The following is a 22,453-nucleotide window of genomic DNA, read 5'->3' on the forward strand; positions in this document are numbered from 1 at the left end:
TACTCACAGAATGACCGGTCCAGAGGCTCCCTGGAAAACATCACTGGGCAGTTCTTCCAAATTACTGTTATCACTTAGATTCCTGGGGATGGAGTTGAGAAAAGAGGGAGGGAAACACAAAGCCACATAAACATCACTGTTAAAGGAGCCATTTCCCTCTAAATGGCCTGGAGGAACAGTCGGGGCTACTTACAGCTCATCGAGTTGGGTTCCATTGAATGCACAGTTGTGTATTTCTTGAATCCCATTCTTACTCAGCCATCTGAAATAAAAGACCCATTAAAAAACCAATAATGTCAGATGCAAACAGTACATGAGTTTCATAATTGGAAGCACTGGGGCAAGGTCAGACAGCACAGGTTAGTGGCATAAATAAAATACCACCCTAAGACTCAGGGAGCAGGGTGGAAGGGAGACTGATTTATCACTGTATAACCTTTTGTAATGCTGGAAGTTTGCATTATGTGCGTGTATTACTTATTCAGAGAAATCAATGAAATTTGATTTTGAGAAGGCACACTTAGGCATAGCAGCCTGGATTCCATGAGGTCTTTGCACATATCATTTGTGTGTAGAAATGATGCCATGGGAGGAGCAGACAAAGATCTTTCCCATCCTGAAGGACAGAAATCATACAGTTATTGAACAAGTGTCTGTAAGACAGAGAAAGAACATATTGTATCCCCTTTCTCTATTGCCTTAAGCCTCTCACTCATGCTCATTCACAGCAGCGGGCCTGGCTGTCATCAAAAAAGTGATCTAATTAAACCGTCAGACAACCTGAACATCTCCCATGACCCATAAAGGACCTGGCTATTGGAGGTTTGTGGAGGTGGCTCTGGGTTAAGCCAGAAAGGAAGAGAAATCAATTATAGAGGTTGTGGGCTGTGGCAGGGTGAGATGGTGTGAGCAGGCGAGGGAGGAGGCTCTGGGGGAGGTAGGACGGGATGGGGGATCGTTATCCAAATTGTGCAAAGAGGGTCAGTGAGCAGGTTTGCCTGGACAGGGGAGCCCAAGGGCACCTTGGGCTGACAGATCTGCACTGCTGTGCTCCTGGATGGTCTGAAAACAAAAACAGAAGCCCAAGTGTGGGAGAGCTTAGCCCAGAGAGCCTGTGATCACTTGTTCTTGATTGGCCATCAGGTCCTCTTCCTTGTCTGGCTCGGTGGGTTTGCAAATAGCACTGTTCCCAAAGCTGACCCAGGGACACTCCCATGTGTCCAGGATGTTGACAGTTTCTGTTGCTGCAGTGGGGAGCCCAACAAGCTTAAAATCAAAGGAGGACACTGTGTGTGTTTTTCTTCCCCTTGAAAGCTAGTTAGCTGAAAATCCACACAGGAGCAATGCAGGTCTTTCAGAACATTAGCAACAAACTGGTGGACTCTGATGGCCAAGAAGTAGTTGTGCACCCCCAATCCTGCCTACCCCACACCTTCCCAAGTGTACCCAGCACATCCAGCCTTCCTGACTGGTTTGTCAGCCAATTGGCTGGGGGTGACAGTGCTGAAGCAGCTGTCCCTAACCGGTGGGAGCTGGATCCTAGGGACTTTGGACCAGACAAAGGAGTCAACAAGCTTTTTCTATGAGGGGCCCAGTAATATATTTTAGGTTTTGTGGGCCAAGAGGCAAAATGAGAATATTACAAAGGTACTTTGTGTTAGTCACTCAGTTGTGTCCAACTCTGTGACCCCATGGGCTGCAGTCCACCAGGCTTCTCTGTCCCTGGGATTCTCTAGGCAAGAACACTGGAGTGGGTTGCCGTACGCTCCTCCAGGGATCTTCCAGCCCTGAGATTGAACCCACATTGTCCTTTCCCGCATTGCAGGTGGATTCTTTACCATCTGAGCCACCAGGAAAGTCATCAGGTACTTTATATAGGTAATTAAAAAACAATTTCCATGAGATTTTTATTGACCTAAGTTACCAAAGTATAATAGTAATAATTGAGTACAATTTTTTTTATCATATAGGTCTACTATTGAAAATAATGGATTTTTTTCTCTTGTTTGGAGTAATATTTTGCTTCATTTAGGTTCTGCATTCATGTTCCTTATCATCAAAATCTTGATTTATAGAAACAAGTTCTAGATCAGGGATTAGATTAGGCCCTTGGGCTGTAATTGGCTGACCCTTAATCCAGCAAAAGTGGTGAGCAAATCCATGTGACTGCCAATTATCTTTTTTCTATAGGCTAGATAATTAATACTTTTTTCATGAATAGAAATAGATGTGGCTATGTAGAATGCAGACTAATTTAAGATAATTATTGTATTTAAAGTAGCCCTTTTTCTTTACAGATTTTCTTAATCAACAAAGGAGGTAGCATTTTTTGATGTTAATAATGGCTTATCTCACAATAAACAAATTATGTCCAGAATTCCTGCCCAGGGGGTGATGTTAGGCAGTAGAACTCTCAAACCATTACCAGAGAAGCTGGTAATTGTCAAATATGTGCCTAGTCTCTTAAGAGAGGTAGTGCTGGTTTAAAAACCAGCCTCATGATGATGGTGATGACAAACAGGGCAGAACATCAGCTAAGGAATAACTGAATCATGGTTTTCCTTAGTCTTTTTATTTTTGTCCTTTCCCCAGTCTGTTCAGTCACTGAAGGCTCAGGAAGCCCCAGAAGCAGAGTCTGTCCTCTTTCTAAAGAATGAAGGTGTGGGAGGACCTGGCCCATGAAAGCTCACTGAGGGGCAGGAAGATGGAAGCCAGTTGAGGAAGGGAGGAAATGTATGTGGAGTAAGGCCATCGCTAGGTACTTCCCTGTTCAGACTCCCTAGTTGCATGATCAGTGGAGAGGTGGGGAAGGGCTCCAGAGCCTGCTTGTGGTGGGCTTTTACTCCTCATTTCCCCCTGAGCCACTAGCTAAGTGTCTGATAATCTTTCATTGTTGGACTATTTAAAAATATATATTTATTTATATATATGTAGAAAAGGGGTTTAGGATTTTGAAAGATGCAAAGAGAGCTTTTGCCATCATCAGAGCTACTTTGCCAGGTTTTTTTTCCCCCCCAAGTAGCCTTGGGTGTCCCTAGAGGCAGAAAGTGCCCATATAGCCAGAAGTAGGGCCCAGACAAAGAACAACTGAAGACTTAAACTGTGGAAAGTGTGGACCTTCTGATGCTGTTATATATGGATTAAGGGCCATCCAAGGTTGAGGGGAAAAAAAAAAAAACTTTTCTCATAAGTGTGAATTTGTCCTTTGGAGACATGTCTGAGAAGTGTTGATTCTTATGAAAACTGTCCTCATTAGGAAAGTAGGTTCTCAGTTCTGGGGATCCACACAGTATCCATGGACAGGAGTCAGTGAAGAGCAGCTATGATCTCTATTTTTTATTTTTTGTAGTCTGGGGTTTCTGAGATGGTGTCCCAAATTCTTATTTCCTTAAGTTTGTTTCCTCCACTTGGGAAGAGTTAAGACTAGGTAGGTCAGGAAAGCTTGCTTTCTGTCTGATGTTCTGGACAAAACGGATGCATATCAGTATGCAAAACTGTGAGAATGTTATTAGTACACACCAGTTTTTAAAAAGTGAGATAATTGACATCTGACATTATATTAATTTCAGGTTCCCACTTATATGTTTTCTATAAAAATACTCAGTTCCCTGGTGGTCTGGTGGTTAGGACTTGATGCTTTCATTGCCCATGGCCCAGATTCAGGCCCTGATTGGGGAACTGAGATCCCACAGGCCTCGGTGCAGCCAAAAAAATAAAAAGAACTGTATTAATATACTTGCCACATGAACTCATTTTGAATACATATATTTGAATCACAATATTTAAAAACGACATGTATGTTTAGAGCAACATTTAAAACAGCGCAAGCATCCAGGTAGTTCTGATTCTGTTGATCACTAAGCTCCTCCCTCCATTATGCAAGCCAAGAATCCCTTTACTGTAATACAGTAGGCCAGTGGTACTCAGATACTCACCATTTTCCAGAAGTTCCCTTTTACCTTTTTGTTTTAACCTTCTTGGCTTTGGAGATTGTTTCCTCTGCTCCTCCTTTGCCAATGCTGCGGCTAAATTCCACTCATCTTTTAAGGCCTTCCTTCTCTCCCTTAACTCTTCCTTCAACTCTCATGTCAAATTGTATTACCCCTCCTTTATGCTTAGAACAATTACTTTTATTTTGCACATATTTCTTACCACTTATTTATTTTGCTTTCTTGTTCTCTCATGCTTCTCACATCTCATCAACTCATTCCAACACACACACACACACACACACACACACACACACACACACACACACACAGATTTCAAATATCATGAGCAATATTAAGTGGAAGGATTAGGTATCATCTACAATTTTGTTCTGCTGCTGTGTACTCTGAATCCATGCCTTTGATTTTATATTTTCCTTCATACATCCTATTTCTATGCTAGTCCTTTTCAAATTTTTCTGTTGGCTCTCTGTAAAAAATTTTTGGGGCTCCCCTTGTGGCTCAGCTGGTGAAGAATCCGCCTGCAATGAGGGAAACCTGGGCTTGATCCCTGAGTTGGGAAGAGCCCCTGGAGAAAGGAAAGGCTACCCACTACAGTATTCTGGCCTGGAGAATTCCATGGACAGTATAGTCCATGGGGTTGCAAAGAGTTGGACACAACTGAATGATTTTCACTGTAATAAATTTATGTCAAATACTGTGTTTAGCTTTATTCTTCAGTATATCCTTATCTCTGCCTACTATTTCCCTCTGTTCCCTCCCTTTGTCTTTTGTTGTTGTTTTTGTTTGTTTGCTTTTCATATAGATGGATCTCTGGATCATATTACTGCTTTGAAAAGAACCAACATTCTTTCTAGAGTAGAACTTACTCTTTGTACATAACCACATATTGAAACACACGTATATTTTAAAGAAACACAGCAATTTGTGAAATGTAAAGAGAAAATACTTTTCTTACATATGTAATTGCAATTACCAGTCTCCCAAATGTCCTTCTGTGCATTTAACTTCCAAGGATCCCCTAAGCCCTTGGGTAGCCTGAGTGCCCTATTTCCTGGCCATCTTGGGGAGTGGATAAACTGCTACACAGGCTACTGGCACAAACGATTAGAAGATGGTTCATTAACAATGTAGAGTACATTTACAAACTTTCCCCAAAATCAGAGAGAGTAGCTCAAGCTCATTAAAAAAACGTGATTGTTCTAAGCAAATGTGAAGTCTTCTTATATGCCCAGTGTGGGGCTGAACAGGAGCTGCTTGGCATGGTTATGAGGGAATATCCGTATCTTCCTGATTCAGACTCCTCCTTGGTCTTTTTCTTTGGGCAACAAAAGCCTTGCCAGGCAATAACTAGCTTTATTGATGCATGAGTTATTCTGTCCCTCAGAACAGATGTTGCATCACAGGAGACCATCATTCAAAGAGCAATTTTAAACACTTGAATCGCACCACAGAATCATAAATTATTAACATGGCTCCATGCTGTGATTTGGAAATGTAAAGTTGGGAAGTGAGAGAAAAACACAGAATCAGAGACAAATTGGAATGGAGAAATGCCAAAGTTACACCTCCCCTGCCCCCTGCAAAAAAGGGAACATACCATTATGACAAAGAAAGCATTGCATGAAACGCCAAATGTTACTCCATTGGATTTTTTTTTCTTTACTTACACAATCATACTTTCAAAACTTAGCCCCATGAAAGAATTTCTTTCAACTGTGTGGATGTTTATATTATCTTGAATATCTCTGGAAGAAAGTACAGACAGGTTAGATGTTTATATCAGCTCCATCCCGTGTCACCTCCCCACATGGAGTCTACTTGGCATGGTGTAGTCTTTAACTGAGGTAATGCTTGAATAGTTATAGAATGAGGAGCTCAACGTTTGGGAAATTGATGACATCTAATTTATCTCTAGTATATCAGTTCTTGAAAGTGCAATTGCAGACATGCAGTCTGTTACATCTCTGAAAGTTTTCCAGGCTAATTCAACTGTGTGAGGTTATAATGTACTCATTTATTATCCTTGCCTCCACAGTTGGTACCTGCTCAATATGACAGAGTCACTTAAGCTGACCTTCCATTTCTACCAAACCTCTCCATTCACCTTAGTTGGGCCTTCATCTTCCTCCATTTCAATCTACTTCTTAAAGCTAGTTTTCTTCCTCTGACCTCTTTTGAGTCACAGAAAATTTGATCATTGGTTTTCCTCTTCCTGACTAAAAGGATGAAGAAAATCTTATTTCTCTGTTTGTACCTCTCATCCTCTGAAACTTCCCTGTTGAGCCTGATCTAACATTTAAATGTAAAAGGAGTAAACTGTCTGGGACAATTTGAGAAACTAGAGGGGATTCTCTATTTTTCTCTCTCCCTCCCTCTCTCCTTCCTTCCCTCAGCTCATTCCATCTCTTTCCTACCTCTTCCTTTTGCATCTGTCCAGATTCTTACAATTTCACTATTGAAAATAAACTTGCTGTCATACGTTGCCTTTTCTGTTGCTCTTGCAAAATAGATACCTCGGGAAAAGGTAAGTACATTGTCATTAACACTTCAGTCAAGTGATTTCTTTATGCCTAGGGCAGCCTGGGCATTCTGGAAGGAGGAGGGGAGGCTGGTGGAAGAGAAGGGGAGTTACAGGAGGGAGGTGAGAAAAGGCTCAATAGTGAAGAAAGGAGAGGCTTCCTGATTTGCTGGCTGGCTCTGTTGACAGCTGTCTGACTGAGGAGCCTGCTGACTCAGCCTGCTGACTAAGTTGAGATTAGCTGGTCTTTAGGTAAAGCTGGGATGCTTGCTGTTTACCTTCCTACCCCTGCTCACCCAGAGCAACACCTCTGGAGGCTGTAGACTACACAATGCTTTTTACAGGCCCAGAGCTGTTGGGCAGAACAGCTATGAGTAAAGAGTTGGTGACCGCCCTTCAAACTTACAGTAAAACCTTTTGGAGAGACTGAATCTTGTGAACAGCTGGCAAGTGCTTAATACCTGTGTTTGATATTAACCTAGAGAGAGACAAAATAAGAGTGAGTGAAAAACGAAGCTGGCTGTTTTAACAATTGCCACTGTCTAGGCTTTCCAAATACAAAATATCCATATTGAGCTTTCAGAAAAACTACCAGAAAATCCTATAATACATGTGAATCATGCTTATATTTTCTATTTTAAAGCTCTAGTCAGAGTTTAGGAAGCTGCTGATACCTTAGAGAAAAGAAACTTACTCTCAGACGCAAAGATGGACACAATGCACACTTTTGCTAAAGAAATGAACAGAATCCAAAAGCAATTTGCAACTGGACAACAAAATTTTCCTAAATGATCCCCTACTTCCAGCCTCTACATGCTCTGAAGAATTGCCTCTTCTCCTCTCCACGTGATTCTGTCGATATTAGGGCATGAATTCCATACCCTTTGACTTCAGAGGGCCCATGTGGGCCCATCAAACTCTCTCCTGGGAAGAAGTTGGAAGTTGGTTGGAGTGGAGTCCACTGATGCCATCATGCTCATGAGATAGTCCCTACATTTCTAGAGCTGAGATTTCCAGAGCTATATTGGATCCTTCCCAAGGCTTTCATGTCTTGGCCTGGGTTCCCCAGGAAGCCAAGCCTGAGATAGACTGCCTTATAGATAGTATATTTGATAACATGACTTCAGTGAGTTGGGACAGGGGAAATGAAACAGAGATGGGGGAAAGATAATCAATATGAGTTGAGTTGGCCAGCACTACTTGTGACTGGTCTTTAATGCAAAGGACTTGATGTAGGATATTTTCAAAATGGGTATCAAAACTGTTGCTCTGAATGAGGAAGAAAGGGAAACACTTATTCACAGACTACTATTTCCTATTGGTTGACGGCATCCCCATGATGTTAACTCTCCACTCTGACTTGTACACTTGTGGGTGCCCAGAGACTTCCCTCTGGGCATCTCTTCCATTGGTGTAGAAGCTGCCCTGGGACTAGAAATGAGAGGAACACAAGATCAGAGTAGGTGTTGTCCAGCTGAAATTAAGCCGGTTGGAATTTGAGTGGAACTGGCTTCCACAGCAGTGGTGAAGAAGATTTTCAATTGACAATGAGAGTTGTCTGGCATACTGTTTTTCAGCATTTCTCAGGCTCCTGTGAGATACTCAAAATCCTCCCAGTACCTCTCCACTCCCATTTCCATTTTCTCTGTGTGTCTTACCTACATTTGGTCTTTTTGCTGGCAAGCTAAAGAACCTGCACCAGTACGCTCATCATTGTGAAAGAGCATGTGTGTCTGGGGTTTATGATTCTAGAGTAGACTTTGGTGTCCTGCTCTTTGCTTCTGTATTCAGAGAGCCCGTAAATTCTGCCTACGGATTCTCTGTAATGGTTCTCAGATGTTTTGCTCCTGCTCGGTTCTCAGTGATTCACACAGAACGCGTCTTCATCAGTTCTTCTTTTGATGATTTTGACAGCCCTTGAGATGGCCTCCCTTTGTTTTTCATTTGTGGAAAATGGCTGTTACCTTGGTTTTATGAAGACTTCATTGTGTTATTTACTTAAAAAATTTTTCCCACTGAAATATAAACTGTTTCGTGTAGACACCTGAGTTAACACAAGCATACACAGCTATCTAACAGCCAGGACACTCAAGATAAAACCCAGTGCCACCACCCTTCAAATTAGGCTGTGTTGCCCCTTTGTACAATAGTTACCTTTCCTTTTACTTCCTATTCCTACCAGCCACTGATTAGTTTCTATTTATATAATTTTGCCTTTTCCAAAATGTCATATCAGTGCAACCATACATTATGGAACTTCTTTCATACAGTATAAGGCATTTGAGATTCTTCCATGTTACTGTATGTATCGGTAGTTCACTGTTCTTTATTGCTGGTTAGTCTTCCTTTAAATGGGTATTCATCGTTTGTTCATTCATCGGCAAAAGAACACCTAGGTTGTTTCCAGCTTTTGTGATTATAAAAAAATACTGCTTTAAACATTTTTGTAGTATGTGTGTGTGTGTTTGAGTGAGAGAGACCAAGACTGACAGAGGGAGAAAAAGAGAGACCATGTCTACTTTCCTTGGGTAAATGTCTATGAGTGGGATTGTTAGGTCGATGGTGAGTGTATGTCTAACTGTATTAGAAACTGCCAAACTGTTTTGCAAAGTGGCTGTACCATGTCATATTCCCACTTGCAATATATGAGAATTCTAGCAGCTCTATATCCTTTGGTGTTTTAAAAAGATATATTCTTTGAATATAAAAATAATATATATTTATTGTGAGGCTTATGGAAACATCTACAGAGGACAGTAAAAATCACCTCTAGATTCACTACCCAGAGATAGCTTCTGTTAACATTTGGAGTTTGAAATTTCTAACCCAAACAAATAGCTTTCATGATTGTGCTCCATCACCTCTGAGATCCTACTCAGAGAAATACCAACAGAAGCATTGCCATAACTAAATATCTGCTAGTTTGACACACTCCTATTCTACATTTGTTATTTAATCATATCCAGCCTTCCACTATTTTTAGATCACTTCCCATGGGTCTATGGAATATTTTTTTAATGAGACATCAAAGCAAAGACCACACTAGATATTCTTTGACAATCTATACTATTATGTGCAGATTGGGAATACAGTATGTGCTCATAAAATACTAGGTTAATTGGTTGATGTTTCTAAAACATTTCTTGCTTCTGTCACCAGAATTTATTAAAACCCTTATTCAGTTAATTTACTTGTCAGGTATCACAGCTACTTGGAGTAATTCATCTTAAACAGGGAAAGGGAGGTCTGGAGGCCAGGAATCAGCAGGATGGACATGTTAAGAACTTGACACAAGCCATTTCATCTTTCCAGGTTGGAAAGGACACGGAATGTGTGAATATCAAGGTAGACATTATATCAGACACTGCTCTAACCTGCTTCACACTCTTTTGTTCCATCTTTTACTTAGTGGTTACCATAGCAGCCAGCTACATACAGATTTAACTTAGCAGACACTGGCCTCAGTTATACTGGGTCTCTCTCATTTTCTACCCTAGGCTCCTCTACCATCTCTGAGTGGGACACTTGTAAGAATCTGCTTAACTATTTTGAGGCAGGGGGCAGATTGGGAAGTACTAGGAGGTTGCCATCTCATAGGGCAGCTTTTCTAGTGGTGAACTCTTCCATCCCTTGGGTGAACAATTCTGAATATATTCTAAAGGACACCTTAGATGGACTCTAGCATAATTAGGCCTTGATTTCCTGGTGGCAGTCAGCTGATAAGACATTTCTGAGTTAGCTTCCCTCATGCCTTCTTTTCTTCTTCTTAGTCATTTAACCCCTCTCCTCTAGTTTGAATGTAAAAGAAACTGCTCGTTTGTTGAGTCCTTGTTCAGACATAGTTTGGATCACCTAGACTAAGAGAGATACTAACTTGTACCAAGTTTCACCTTTTCACGGACTCACTGATGGTTATCATCTGTCTTTACTCCAACTTTGTCTCCAGTTGCAGCCCGGCTTTGTTTCTCTTCCTTCTTTTACAGTAAAGTTTCTGGAAAGGGTTGTCTGTGAATGCTGTCTTCATTTTCTATGTTCTATTCCTTTTCAGCTTGTTGAGGATGCTTCAGTTTGTTTTCATGCTGTATCTCTCCACTGAATCTACTTTTCTCATGCCCCATGACTACTAACCCATAAACAATAAATCTAATGGTCACTTTAAATTCTTTTTTTTTTATGCCTTTCAGAATTCAGTACTCTCTGCCAAGTCTCTCTCTTTTATTAGTGTCTGTCCAGTTGAACTTTTCTGTTATTCCACATCTTTATTAGTCCCTTTGAGCTTTTTTTGTTGTTGATGCCCCCTCTATCTGTGGGCTTTCCAGGTGGCTCAGACGATAAAGAATCAGCCTGCAATGAGGGAGACCTGGGTTTGATCCCTGGGTTGGGAAGATCCCCTGGAGAAGGTCATGGCAACCCACTCCAGTATTCTTGCCTGCAGAACCCCCATGGACAGAGTAGCTTGGTGGGCTACAGTCCATGAGGCTGCAAAGAGTCAGACATGACGGAGCAACTAAGTACATGGCACATTGCCTCTATCTGTACTCTGAGCCTTCTTCCCTTTCTCTCTCATTTTGCTGGGAAGGTCTCATTCCCACGGCTTCAAGTAGTGTTGATATGATGACCACTGCTAGATTTATAGTTGACTTCTGACCTCTCCAGTCTAAAGTCCCTAAAGTTTACTTCATATATCCTGTTCTGCATGTCTTATTGGCATAGTGAACTAAACTAGTTCCCCCGGTATTACCTTCACAAAACTGCTCTTTCTCAGTTCTTCCTCATAAATAGCACTCCCATCTATCAATTGTTAGAAAGTGACAGTAAACTTGGCTTCTTCACCCTCATCCCCCAGAATTCACTCCATCTCGAAGTCTTCTTAGATTCCATTTCCAAAATATTTCTCAATTCCATGCAGTTTCTTTTGTCTCTATCAACACTGTTCTAGAACAAACTGCCATCATCGTTCAAGATTTCTGTCATAGTCTACTGTTTTCCAGACATTTAATCCTGTCCTTTTCAAACCCATTTTCCATTCAGCACAGAGCATTCATTTTAAAAATGTAAATCAGATGGCATTAGTTCTCTGCTTTTCTTTAGTTATTTCCCATAGTAAAATTTTTACTCTTTACTCCCTACTCTTGCACCCTCAACTGATGTCATTTCCCCAATTCACTTCAGCACCACTGCTTTCCTTCAGTTTTTCAGATATACTAAGTTCCTCCCTGTTTCCCGGCATTTGCTCATGCTCCATCTGGAAGGCTTAGCATCCACACCTTACCTGGCCAACCTCAACTCATCCTTCAGGGTTCAGTTACAAATGTCATTTTCTGAGAGAAGAGCTCCCTGATTGCCAAGCTAACTTAAGGTTTTTGATTTTTCCCAGTATAATCATATTCTTTTTAGCAATTTTCCCTTACTACTGCTCATCAAAATTCTCAACTGTACATGACTTTTTGTTTATGTTCTATTCAACGTCTGTGTCTTCAACCAGATTGAACATCTTCAACATTCTCCCAATGACAGAAATCATGTTTTTTTCCTGAAAACTCAGTGTCGACACAGTGGGTGACACTGTCAAGTGCTTGTGTATGTACCAGGCCAGGCAATGTGTTATGTGTTGTCAGAGATGAACACAAAAAAGGAATCACTCACTAGTTATGTTTCATACATAATGGATTTAATATTAGGGTAAATTATCCATTACCTGATGTATAACAAGCTGGCTCTTTCTTAGTAAATGAGTAAGAATTTTATATAATTGAAGGAGAAAAAGGTTTCTTATTATCAATAAGAAGAGTGCAAGTACATTATTTAATATCAGTAATATGCACTTCCAAAGTCACTATACTTATGGGACATCTATAAATGTCTGTAGATGCACATTGAAATCTTTGGTCTTTATAGAAAACACACAGCAAAAACGGCTAAGATTATTCCAGTAGTTTTGAGTTTTAGACACTTAAAAAGATCTAGTGACTATCTAGTGAGATGGATTATTGATGATAACTCTATAGCTGCAACTCTCCATAACCCCAAGATAACTCAGGAAATGGAGTTTGGATGAACACTTACTTTTCAATTCATTTTCCCCCTTTGATCAATAAATTCATGTCTGATGGAGCCTGGAAGTGGGTAATCAGCTAGGAGCTCTATGTCTCAATGGGTTTGCTTTGGTCAAATGACTGTTTGCTGTGAAATTATTTTGATTCACTCAACCACAGTTAATCTTCAAAAACAGGTAAAGGCCTGAGGGTAAAATGCCAACAAATTTAAGTTCTGCAAATGGATCTTCTAAAGCGAGATAACTGCTCATAGTCCTCCCTTCTCAACAGCCGGCTTTTCATTCTGAACTGGTATTAACACCTTTCATGCCTGACTGTCCCCAGTATTGATTACAGTGATGAAAATGGATGCTTCTATTGCCAGGATGAACTTAGTGAGGTCCCTTCAGTTGATGGGAACCAATTCCACTGTCATGCCATCTCACTCAATAATATATTTGCTTCCAAGAACAATTGACCCCGCAGCTCTAAGGCTCATTGTCCTGAACATCGTTAGTGCTTTCATGAACATTCAACAGTGCTGGTATGTGTTTTTTTCTTAAACTTTCAGTGTTTTGGGCTCACTTGTCTTGCTTTGGGATATACATCTTCCTTCCATACAATGTCCATCCTATCCAAAAGAGGATGCCAAAGACCATACCCTTGTTTTCAGGGAATGCACAGGTGAATTGAGGAGTTAAGGTTAGTATAGAGGAAATACTCAGATGGGTCTAGTGCTAAGATATATGTTGTTGATGGTGAGTGTCTTAAGACTCAGGGAAGGGGAGAGCAATGTGAGATGGATTACTCATGGAGGAGCTCTTGCAGGAAGGAGAGGAAATCAGATTTTAAGACAGTATAGAGCTTATTGGCCTGAACTAGGGAAATGAGTGTGTATAGCTTAAACCACAAGAGGAGTTTGAGAGATGGGGCACAGAGGAAAATGGAATGGAAAGGGAAGGGAAAGAGGAGGCAGTATCTCAACAACTTTTAAAACTAGGTAGAGAAGCATGTGGAGAAGGAAATGGCACCCCACTCCAGTCCTCTTGCCTGGAAAATCCCACGGATGGAGGAGCCTGGAAGGCTGCAGTCCATGGGGTTGCTGAGGGTTGGACACGACTGAGAGACTTCACATTCACTTTTCACTTTCATGCATTGGAGAAGGAAATGGCAACCCACTCCAGTGTTCTTGCCTGGAGAATCCCAGGGACGGGGTGCCTAGTGGGCTGCTGTCTATGGGGTTGCACAGAGTTGGACATGACTGAAGCGACTTAGCTGCAGCAGCAGCAGTACATAATCCACTGAACTGAAAAATGTCAGAACAAGACATCACTCTTCATCACACGTGCTAGCCAAGAATGCAATTTTTTCTATTCCACCCAAAATCCACCACGGCAGGGAATGATCAATTCTGAGACTGTGTGAACCAGTTTTCTTTTAGTTTGTGAACTGAGACAGAAGCAGAGTTCATACCATGGACTTAATGGCCTCTTGAGATATTTTAAAGAAAGCTGAGCACCGAAGAATTGATGCTTTTGAACTGTGGTGTTGGAGAAGACTCTTGAGAGTCCCTTGGACTGCAGGGAGATCCAACTATTCCATCCTAAAGGAAATCAGTCCTAAATGTTCTTTGGAAGGACTGATGTTGAGGCTGAAACTCCAATACTTTGGCCACCTGATGTGAAGAGCTGACTCATTGGAAGAGACCGTGATGCTGGGAAGGATTGAGGGCAGGAGGAGAAGGGGATGACAGAGGATGAGATGGTTGGATGGCATCACTGACTCAATGGAGATGGGTTTGGGTGGACTCTGGGAGTTGGTGATGAACAAGGAGGCCTGGCGTACTGCAGTCCATGGGGTGGCGAAGAGTCGGACACGACTGAGTGACTGAACTGACTTGAGATATTTTAGGCAAATTTGATATAAGAATGGGATGCTGTTAGTTGTGTGTCTAGGTTAGGGGGTTATTATTTTTGCCAAAGCACATTTCCTAGAAGCCAAGAGTGAGGGTTTGAACTTGAGCTGCTTTTCTCACCTTCTGATTGGTTTATCATGATATATTTGCACCTAATTTAAGACTGTTTCTTCCTTATTGTTTTTACATTGTAAAGTGCATTTTTCTGTCTCTTAGATAAAATGTACTTCTTCCTCCTGACCACTCTGGGAGAAGTTATACACTGATTCATAAGAAGGAGAGGAGTGTCCTATAGTTAATTAATAAAAGAGAAGACTCCTTACCTTTTCAGGCTCACTGATGCTAAGATTTCTATTAAATGTAGGTCCTTATTGACTGAGAGTTTGTGTCTCTATATACACCATTAGAAAAGATGCTAACATGTACTTTCCAAATCATTAAAGATTTGATTAAGTATAGAATCACATAAACTTGGAGTTAGGTGGGAGTGTGTGTAATAAGCTGTTGTTCAATGAAAAGGGCATTAGACTTAAGACTAGGAACCCTGGATTTAAGTGCTTTCTCTCTCACAAGCTGGATGGTGTTAAACAGTTCATTGACCTTTTCAGAGCCTCAGTTTCTCCTTCTGTAAAGTGATCTTGTATACACCATTTACCTGAGACAGTAGGAGAGCCTGTTTTCTTGTCTCTCCAGTCTCATGCTTTCAAAGTTAGAAATATTTAACTCCTGTTCAGCTCAAACTGGCCTTGGTCTCCATGGAAACCAGACTGTAGCAATCGGTGGGAATTTAATAAGCCCCAAAGCAGGGTTCTGAAGATCTCAGCCTTATTAGCCTGGCTGCAGATTCTGTGTGTGTGTGTGTGTGTTAAGATTTATTTATCATTGATTTTTTGGCTGTGCTGGTCTTTGTGGCTGTGTGGGGGCTTTCTCTAGTTGCAGCGAGTGGGGACTGCTCTCTAGTTGCAGTGTGCAGGCTTGTCATTGTGGTGACTTCTCTTCTTATAGAGGGTGGGCTCTAGGTGCACAGGATTCAGTAGTTTTGGCTCCTGGGCTCTAGAACGCTGGCTCAGTAGTTGTGGCCCATGGGCTTAGTTGCTGCATGGCATGTGGAATCTTCCTGTCCCCAGCATTGGCAGGTGGATTCTTAACCACTAGACCACCAGGGAAGGCCAGATTCTGTTTTTTTTTTTTTTTTAATTTATTTATTTTTGGCTGTACTGAGTCTCCATTGCTTTGCATGGGCTTTCTCTAGTTGCAGTGAGCAAGGGCTCCTCTCTGTTTTGGTGCCTGGGTTTCTCATTGCAGTGGCTTCTCTTTTTGAGGAGCACAGGCTCTAGGGTGTGGTTTTCAGTAGTTGTGGTGCATAGGCTCAGTAGTTGCAATGTATGGGCTTAGTTGCTCCTTGGCGTGTGAAATCTTTCCAGACCAGGGGTTAACCTGTGTCCCCTGCAATGGCAGATGGATTCTTATCCACTGTGCCACCAGGGAGGTTCTGGATTCTGTTTTGACCTAATATTCTGGCTTAGCAATCAGGCTCTGGTCTTATTCTCAGATGGGAAGTGTAGCATAGCGTCAAACTGGTAGCTCTGATGCTAGAGGTGCACATGTGCTAAGTAACTTCAGTCATGTCCAACTCCTTGTGACCCCCATGGACTGTAGCCCCTCAGTTCCTCTGTCCATTGAACCCTTCAGCCAAGAATACTGGAGACTGGAGTGGGTTGCCATGCCCTCCTCCAGGGAATCTTACCGACTCAGAGATCAAACCTGCTAGAGGATCCTGACTGTACTGCTTTTTAAGATGTATGGCCTTAAGGAGTTAGTTGAAGTCTATAGGACTCAAATCTTTTATCTCTCACCCAGGGAAATAAGATTATTCAAAATGAAGCCTTAGCTCTGTGTCCAGACACTGTTATTGATCATGCATGCTGTGCCTGCTAAGTTGCTTCAGTCACATTTGACTCTTTGTGACGTCATGGACTGTAGCACTCCAGGCTCCTCTGTCCATGGGGATTCTCCAGGCAAGAATACTGGAGTGGGTTGCCATGCCCTCCTCCAGGGGATCTTCCTGACCTAGGGATTGAACCCTTGTCTCATGTTTTCTGCATTAGGAGGTGGATTCTTTATCACTAGCACCACCTGGGAAGTCCATTGATCATGGTCCAGACTTATATTCCTTTGCCCTCACTGAGAACTTGTCTGATTTCCTGGTTTCCCTAGAACCTGAACCATGACTTGCTTTCCTCTAGTTCTCTTGGGCACTGAGATGCTGTTTCTGTGTCTGGGTCTCTTCTGCTTGTGGGACCTCTATGATGCCTGGGCAGGGTTGTCTGTTAAATCTTTTGCCTGAGGCTCCTTGTGCCCTGTTGCAATCACTGGAAGCCACAGCTGAACTTCCCAGATTCCTCCTGCCCCTTTTCTCTAATTTCCTCATGCTTCTTTTGACAAACCTGCCTGGATTAACCTTCTTGCCTTTCTGATTCTGTTCAGTCTTTGGGTCCTTATCATGCTATCACCTAGAGGCTTGTTGGTCATCTCAATGAAAATTACTGCAAAGCCTTGAAAAAAATTAAAGATGACTTACCAATTAAAAAAAAATACAAGTGATCCAAATTTGTTGTCTTCTGTGATGACAAATGACTATAACAAATAATGCTACAAAGCGGATATTTTAAAATTCAACACATTTACGTCTATGAGGGAAAGGTGATGTATTAATGAGGAGGAATACAACGGCATTTCAAAGAAAAGAATTTGGGGAAAAAATGGAAATTTATTGCTGAAAATGATGCATGTTTTCATTTATAAAAACTCACAGTGTGTATTTTAAAAATAAGACTATGCAACTTTCTGACTAAAGCTTTTCACTGGGTTTTGAACCCTTTGATTAGAAACATAAAAATGCAACATCTTTCAGGTAGTTTGTAAGAACATCTGATTGACATTAGGGAAGAAAATTGACTAGCTGAATTTCATAAAAATGTTTGCATGAAAGAACTGGATTGAACATGAAGTCTGGATGACTCAGGGAGTGTAGACATAGGCTTGTCTTCCATTGGAGCTATTTGTTTCAGTGAAGTTTTGTTCTTATCTTTGACAGCCATTAAAATCTAATGTTGATATGACCCATGAATTGCTTTTCCAAATGTTTAACTAAGGATTAAAAAATAATAAAGTATGGGGGGAACAAGATGGTGGAGGAGTAGGTGGACGTGGAGTACATCTCTCTCCACGGATACGTCAAGAATACACGTTCAGACACAGAAGTGTGTGCAGAGCACCAGCTGAGAGTAGACAGGAGTACCTGACCAGTGGAAAAGAATATATAGAATCTTGCAAAACTCAGTAGCATGAAGGAACTAGGGGGAAAAATAGGAGTGTTAGCAAGACTGGACCTGCCCTCAGCAGGTGGGGGAACTGAAGCAGGGGTCTGATCCCCACATCGGGGCAATATCTGAGACAGAGGAGAAACATTCAAGGCTGAGAGTGAAACAGCTGATCTGTGGCAGCCTAAATGGAATGCAAATCAGACAGTCCTTGCCAGAGCCATACATGCCCTAGACAGGAATGCTGGTACCCTGGAAGGTGCAGCGACTGGGAGCTGGAGTTTAGGGATTGTGGAGCAGTCCTAGGGTGATGGTTGTTGATTGAAAAAGATGGATCAAGGGGAGGTGAGGGAGGAGATCGTGGTGGGAAATGCCCGTGAAGGAAAGCCAGGCAGCCATGGAAGCAAGATGATACTGCTGAGTCACATGTAGGGGGTGGAGCCATCACCATAGCCTCTCTCTCCTCACACGCCAGCATCAGCAGCTGAGCAATAGAGAGACTGGCCCATCAAACACCTGACGCCCTGAACTACAGAGTAGAACCCCATCCAGAGTGCTCCTTTAAGTGCCTGATGTGCCAATCTACAGAGTAGGACCCCAGCCAGGGAGGTCCCTATGTGCCTGACACGCTGAACAACAGAAAAGGACTCCGGGCAAGGGAGCCCTTTAAGTGCCACAACAGGCGGAGCTTGGGGGAAAGACTAGCCAAAGAGGCCTTCTGATCGCCAGCTACAAGACTGAAAAAAGATTCTGATAGGAACACAACTCCTGCAGTGGAGGCCCTCTGTATCCCTGCACACTAGGCACCACCAGGGTCCCTGGAAGCCAGCCAGCTGCACCACCTTCACACTCAACTCTCACTGGGGCAGAGCTGCCTCAGGCAAAAAAAAAAAGTCTTGTGTCTATGCGCACAGGGTCGCTTCAATCATGTCTGACTCTTTGTGACCCTGTAGACTGTGGCCTGCCAGGCTTCTCTGTCAGGGAGGGGGATTCTCCAGCAAGAATACTCGAGTGTATTGGCCAATACTGGTTGCCCTATCCTTCTAGAACACTATATTTCCTGCTGCCTAGCCACCAACTCCCCTGAGTACCTGGTGCTGCCAGAACCCCTGCGACCAAGCAGCTGCAGCACCTCCACACCTGGCCCTCACAAGGGCAAAACCAAGTCCTTCAGGGCAGCCTCGGAAACAAACCCCAGTGGACAACCCTCATGTAGAGGTGGAAATAAAATCACAGTTGAAACCCAGGGGCAGTGTGGCTAAGGAAGAAGACCCAAAACCTTCCCACCAGCTGTACAAGCTGAAGATAAATCCACACGATTGACTAGGCAGACTCTGTGTCTATGGAATATCTAAAAGGCCACGGAGAGCTCCCACAAAAGAAAATGCACTAGTTGTGATAGCTGTGGACATTAGAGCCAAGAACACACAGGTGTAGGGCCAGGTTAGAATCTGAGCTGCCCCCACGGCAGGTCCAGAGATCAGCACAGTGCTGGAGGACATCCTAGGGAGGTAAGGTGGACTGTGTGACTCCCAGTGAGGGAAAGGACTGACCGCAGTGACTCAAGAAAAAAATTATGATTCTTATGTTTTCACTTGTTCTGCAGATTCTTTTGGAGTTTCCCCCCCCCCCACCCCCCATTGTAGTTGTCAATTTTATTGGCACTATGAAATCCAATTAAACTTTTGAGCTTCTTTTCCCTTTTACCTCAATCATATTTTTTTCTTTTTTTTTCAATTGGAGGGTAATTACTTTATCAGTCACATTTTTAATTGTTGTTATAAACCTCTGCCTCTATGTTGGGATTTTGCAATTCTGAGGAGTTTTTTTTTTTTTTTTAATTTTAACTTTGAATTTGTTTAATCTATTATTATTTTTTCTACATTTATTCCTTTCTTTGCTTTCCCTATTGTTCTTTTCCCCTTGCAGTTAATCTTTAATATATATAAATATTCTTTACCTCTATGTGACTTTGCATATCTATTCTTTCTTTCCTTTCCTCTCAACATGTTTGTTAGTTCTTTTTTCATTGTTTTATTCCCCAGTTGGCACCTTTCTTTAGTTTTGTTTTCTAGTTTGTGCTTTAGTTAGTTTTGTTCTGGTAGATATAATTTTTGGTTTCCTTTGTTCACTGGATCAATCTATTGTACTTTGTTTTTGTTGGACTGTTTTGGTTTTGCTTATGGGTATATATGTATATGTGTATATTCAGTCACACTTTTTTGTTATAAACCTCTGCCTCTATGCTGGGCTTTTGCAATTTTGTGGAGTCTTCCTTTTTTTTTTTTCTTTTTTCCATTTTTTTCTTTTCTCCTCTTAATAATTTTAATTTTTAAAAACCTACTATATTTTTCTACATTTATTCCTTTTTTTGCCTTTCCTACTGTTCTTTTCTCCTTGCAGTTAATCTTTAATATATATAAATCTTCTTCATCTACCTCTATTTAACTTTGCATATCTAGTCTTTCTTTTCTTTCTTTCCTTTCCTCTCAACTTATTAGTTAGTTTTGTTTTCATTACTTTATTCCCCAGTTGGCACCTCGTTTTAGTTTTGTTTGCCAGGTTGTGCTTTAGTTACTTTTATTCTTAACTAGTAAATATACCAGGTCTATCTACTGTACTTTATTTTTGTTGGACTGTTTTTTCTTTGCCCATGGGTATATATGTGTTTATTCCATTATTTTAATTATTATTTGCCTGATTCTGTAACTGCCATTAGTCTGGGGTTCATCTTTGGCTTCTCATTTTTTGGATATTTGTTTTAATCTCACTTAATGCCATAAGATGGAGAAGGCAATGGCACCCCACTCCAGTACTCTTGCCTAGAAAATCCCATAGATGGAGGAGCCTGGAAGACTGCAGTCCATGGGGTCGCTGAGGGTCGGACATGACTAAGCGACTTCACTTTCACTTTTCACTTTCATGCATTGGAGAAGGAAATGGCAGCCCACTCCAGTGTTCTTGCCTGGAGAATCCCAGGGACAGGGGAGCCTGGTGGGCTGCCCTCTATGGGGTCGCACAGAGTCAGACATGACTGAAGTGACTTAGCAGCAGCAGAATGCCATAAGAAACCACTTGTGGAATCTTTGTTCCAGACCAGAGATCAAGCCTTGAGCCTTTGGAGGGGGAGCACTGACTACAAGACCCTAGACTACCAGAGCACTAACCCTAGGGAGTATCAAATAGCGAGAACTCACACACAGGAAACCACTTGAATATAAGACCCAGCATCACCCAACCACCAGTGGCACCTTGTGCAGGACGTCTCATCTAAACAGCAAACAAAAACACAAATACAAAGCCAATCATCAGCAGACAGGATTACCACCTCACTCAGACTTCTGTGGTGGCTCAGACGGTGAAGCATCTGCCTGAAGTGCAGGAGACCCAGGTTCGATCCCTGGGTTGGGAAGATCTTCTGGAGAAGGAAATGGCAACCCACTCCAGTACTCTTGCCTGGAAGATCCCATGGACACAGTCCACAGGGTTGCAAAGAGTCAGACATTACTGAGTGACGACTTCACTCTTCACTTTCAGCCTTGCCCATCAGAGGAAAAACAAACAAAAACTCAGCACAAATCTCACCTTATATGAAGCTCACACAAACCACTGGACCAACCTTATGAGGGCAGAAATCAAAAGTAAGAATGAATTCAACTTTCTTCAGGGAAAAAATTCAACTTTCCTTGAAGCCTAGGAAAAGGAGACCTCAAACATAATAAATTAAAAAAAAATAATAAAAAGGCAGAGAAGTACTACACAAATGAAGGCACACACTAGAAACACAGAAGTCCAAATAAATGAAAAGGAAATAGGCAAACTACCTGAAAAAGAATTCAGAATAATGATAGTAAAGATGATCAAAAACCTTGAAAACAAAATGGAGAAAATGAAAGAATTAATTAAACAAGACCTAGAAGAATTAAAGAATAAACATACAGAGACAAACAACACAATTACTGAAATTAAAAATACTCTAGAGGGAATCAATAGCAGAACATTTGAAGCAGAAGGATAAATCAGTGAGCTGGAAGATAAAATGATGGAAATAACTTCTGAAGAGCACTGTAAAGTAAAAAGAATGAAAAGAGCTGAGGATAGTCTCAGAGACCTCTGGGACAATATCAAACACACCAACATTAGAATTATAGGGCCCCAGAATGAGAAGGGAAAAAGAAAGGATATGAGAAAATTTTTGAAGAAATTATAATTGAAAATTTCCCCAACATGGAAAAGGAAATAGTCAATAAAGTTCAAGAAGCACAAAGAGTTCCATACAGGGTAAATCCAACAAGAAACATGCCAAAACACATAATAATCAAACTAATAAAGACTAAACACAAAGAATATTAAAAGCAGCAAGGGGGAAGCAACAAGTAGTATACACAGGAAACCGCATATGCTTAATAGCTGATCTTTCAGCAGAAACTCTACAGTTCAGAAGGGAATGGCAGGATATATTTAAAGTACTTAAAGGGAAAAATCTACAACCAAGATTACTGTACCTGGCAAGGATCTCATTCAAAAGTGATGTAGAAATAAAAAGCTTTTTAGACAAGCAAAGTTAAGAGAATTCAGTACCACCAAACCAGCTTTACAACAAATGTTAAAGGGACTTATATAGTCAAGAAATACAAAAGAAAAAAGATCTACAAAATCAACTCCAAACCATTAAGAAAAATGTCAATAGGAAGAGATATATCAATAAT

General features: G+C 41.5%; 1 protein-coding gene across 1 annotated transcript in view; it reads right to left on the bottom strand.

The window, feature by feature from the left end:
* FSHR (follicle stimulating hormone receptor) overlaps window positions 1–22,453 on the bottom strand; it is a 189,130-nt gene that overhangs the window by 24,895 nt on the left and 141,782 nt on the right. The window contains exons 5-8 of the mRNA XM_052649152.1: window positions 6,878–6,949; window positions 5,621–5,698; window positions 194–262; window positions 8–82 (exon numbers count right to left, since the gene is read on the bottom strand). Coding sequence (XP_052505112.1) covers window positions 8–82; window positions 194–262; window positions 5,621–5,698; window positions 6,878–6,949 — 294 coding nt within the window. The remainder of the gene's footprint in view (window positions 1–7; window positions 83–193; window positions 263–5,620; window positions 5,699–6,877; window positions 6,950–22,453) is intronic.

The sequence above is a fragment of the Budorcas taxicolor genome, chromosome 11 (assembly GCF_023091745.1).
Source record: "Budorcas taxicolor isolate Tak-1 chromosome 11, Takin1.1, whole genome shotgun sequence".
NCBI lineage: Eukaryota > Metazoa > Chordata > Mammalia > Artiodactyla > Bovidae > Budorcas > Budorcas taxicolor.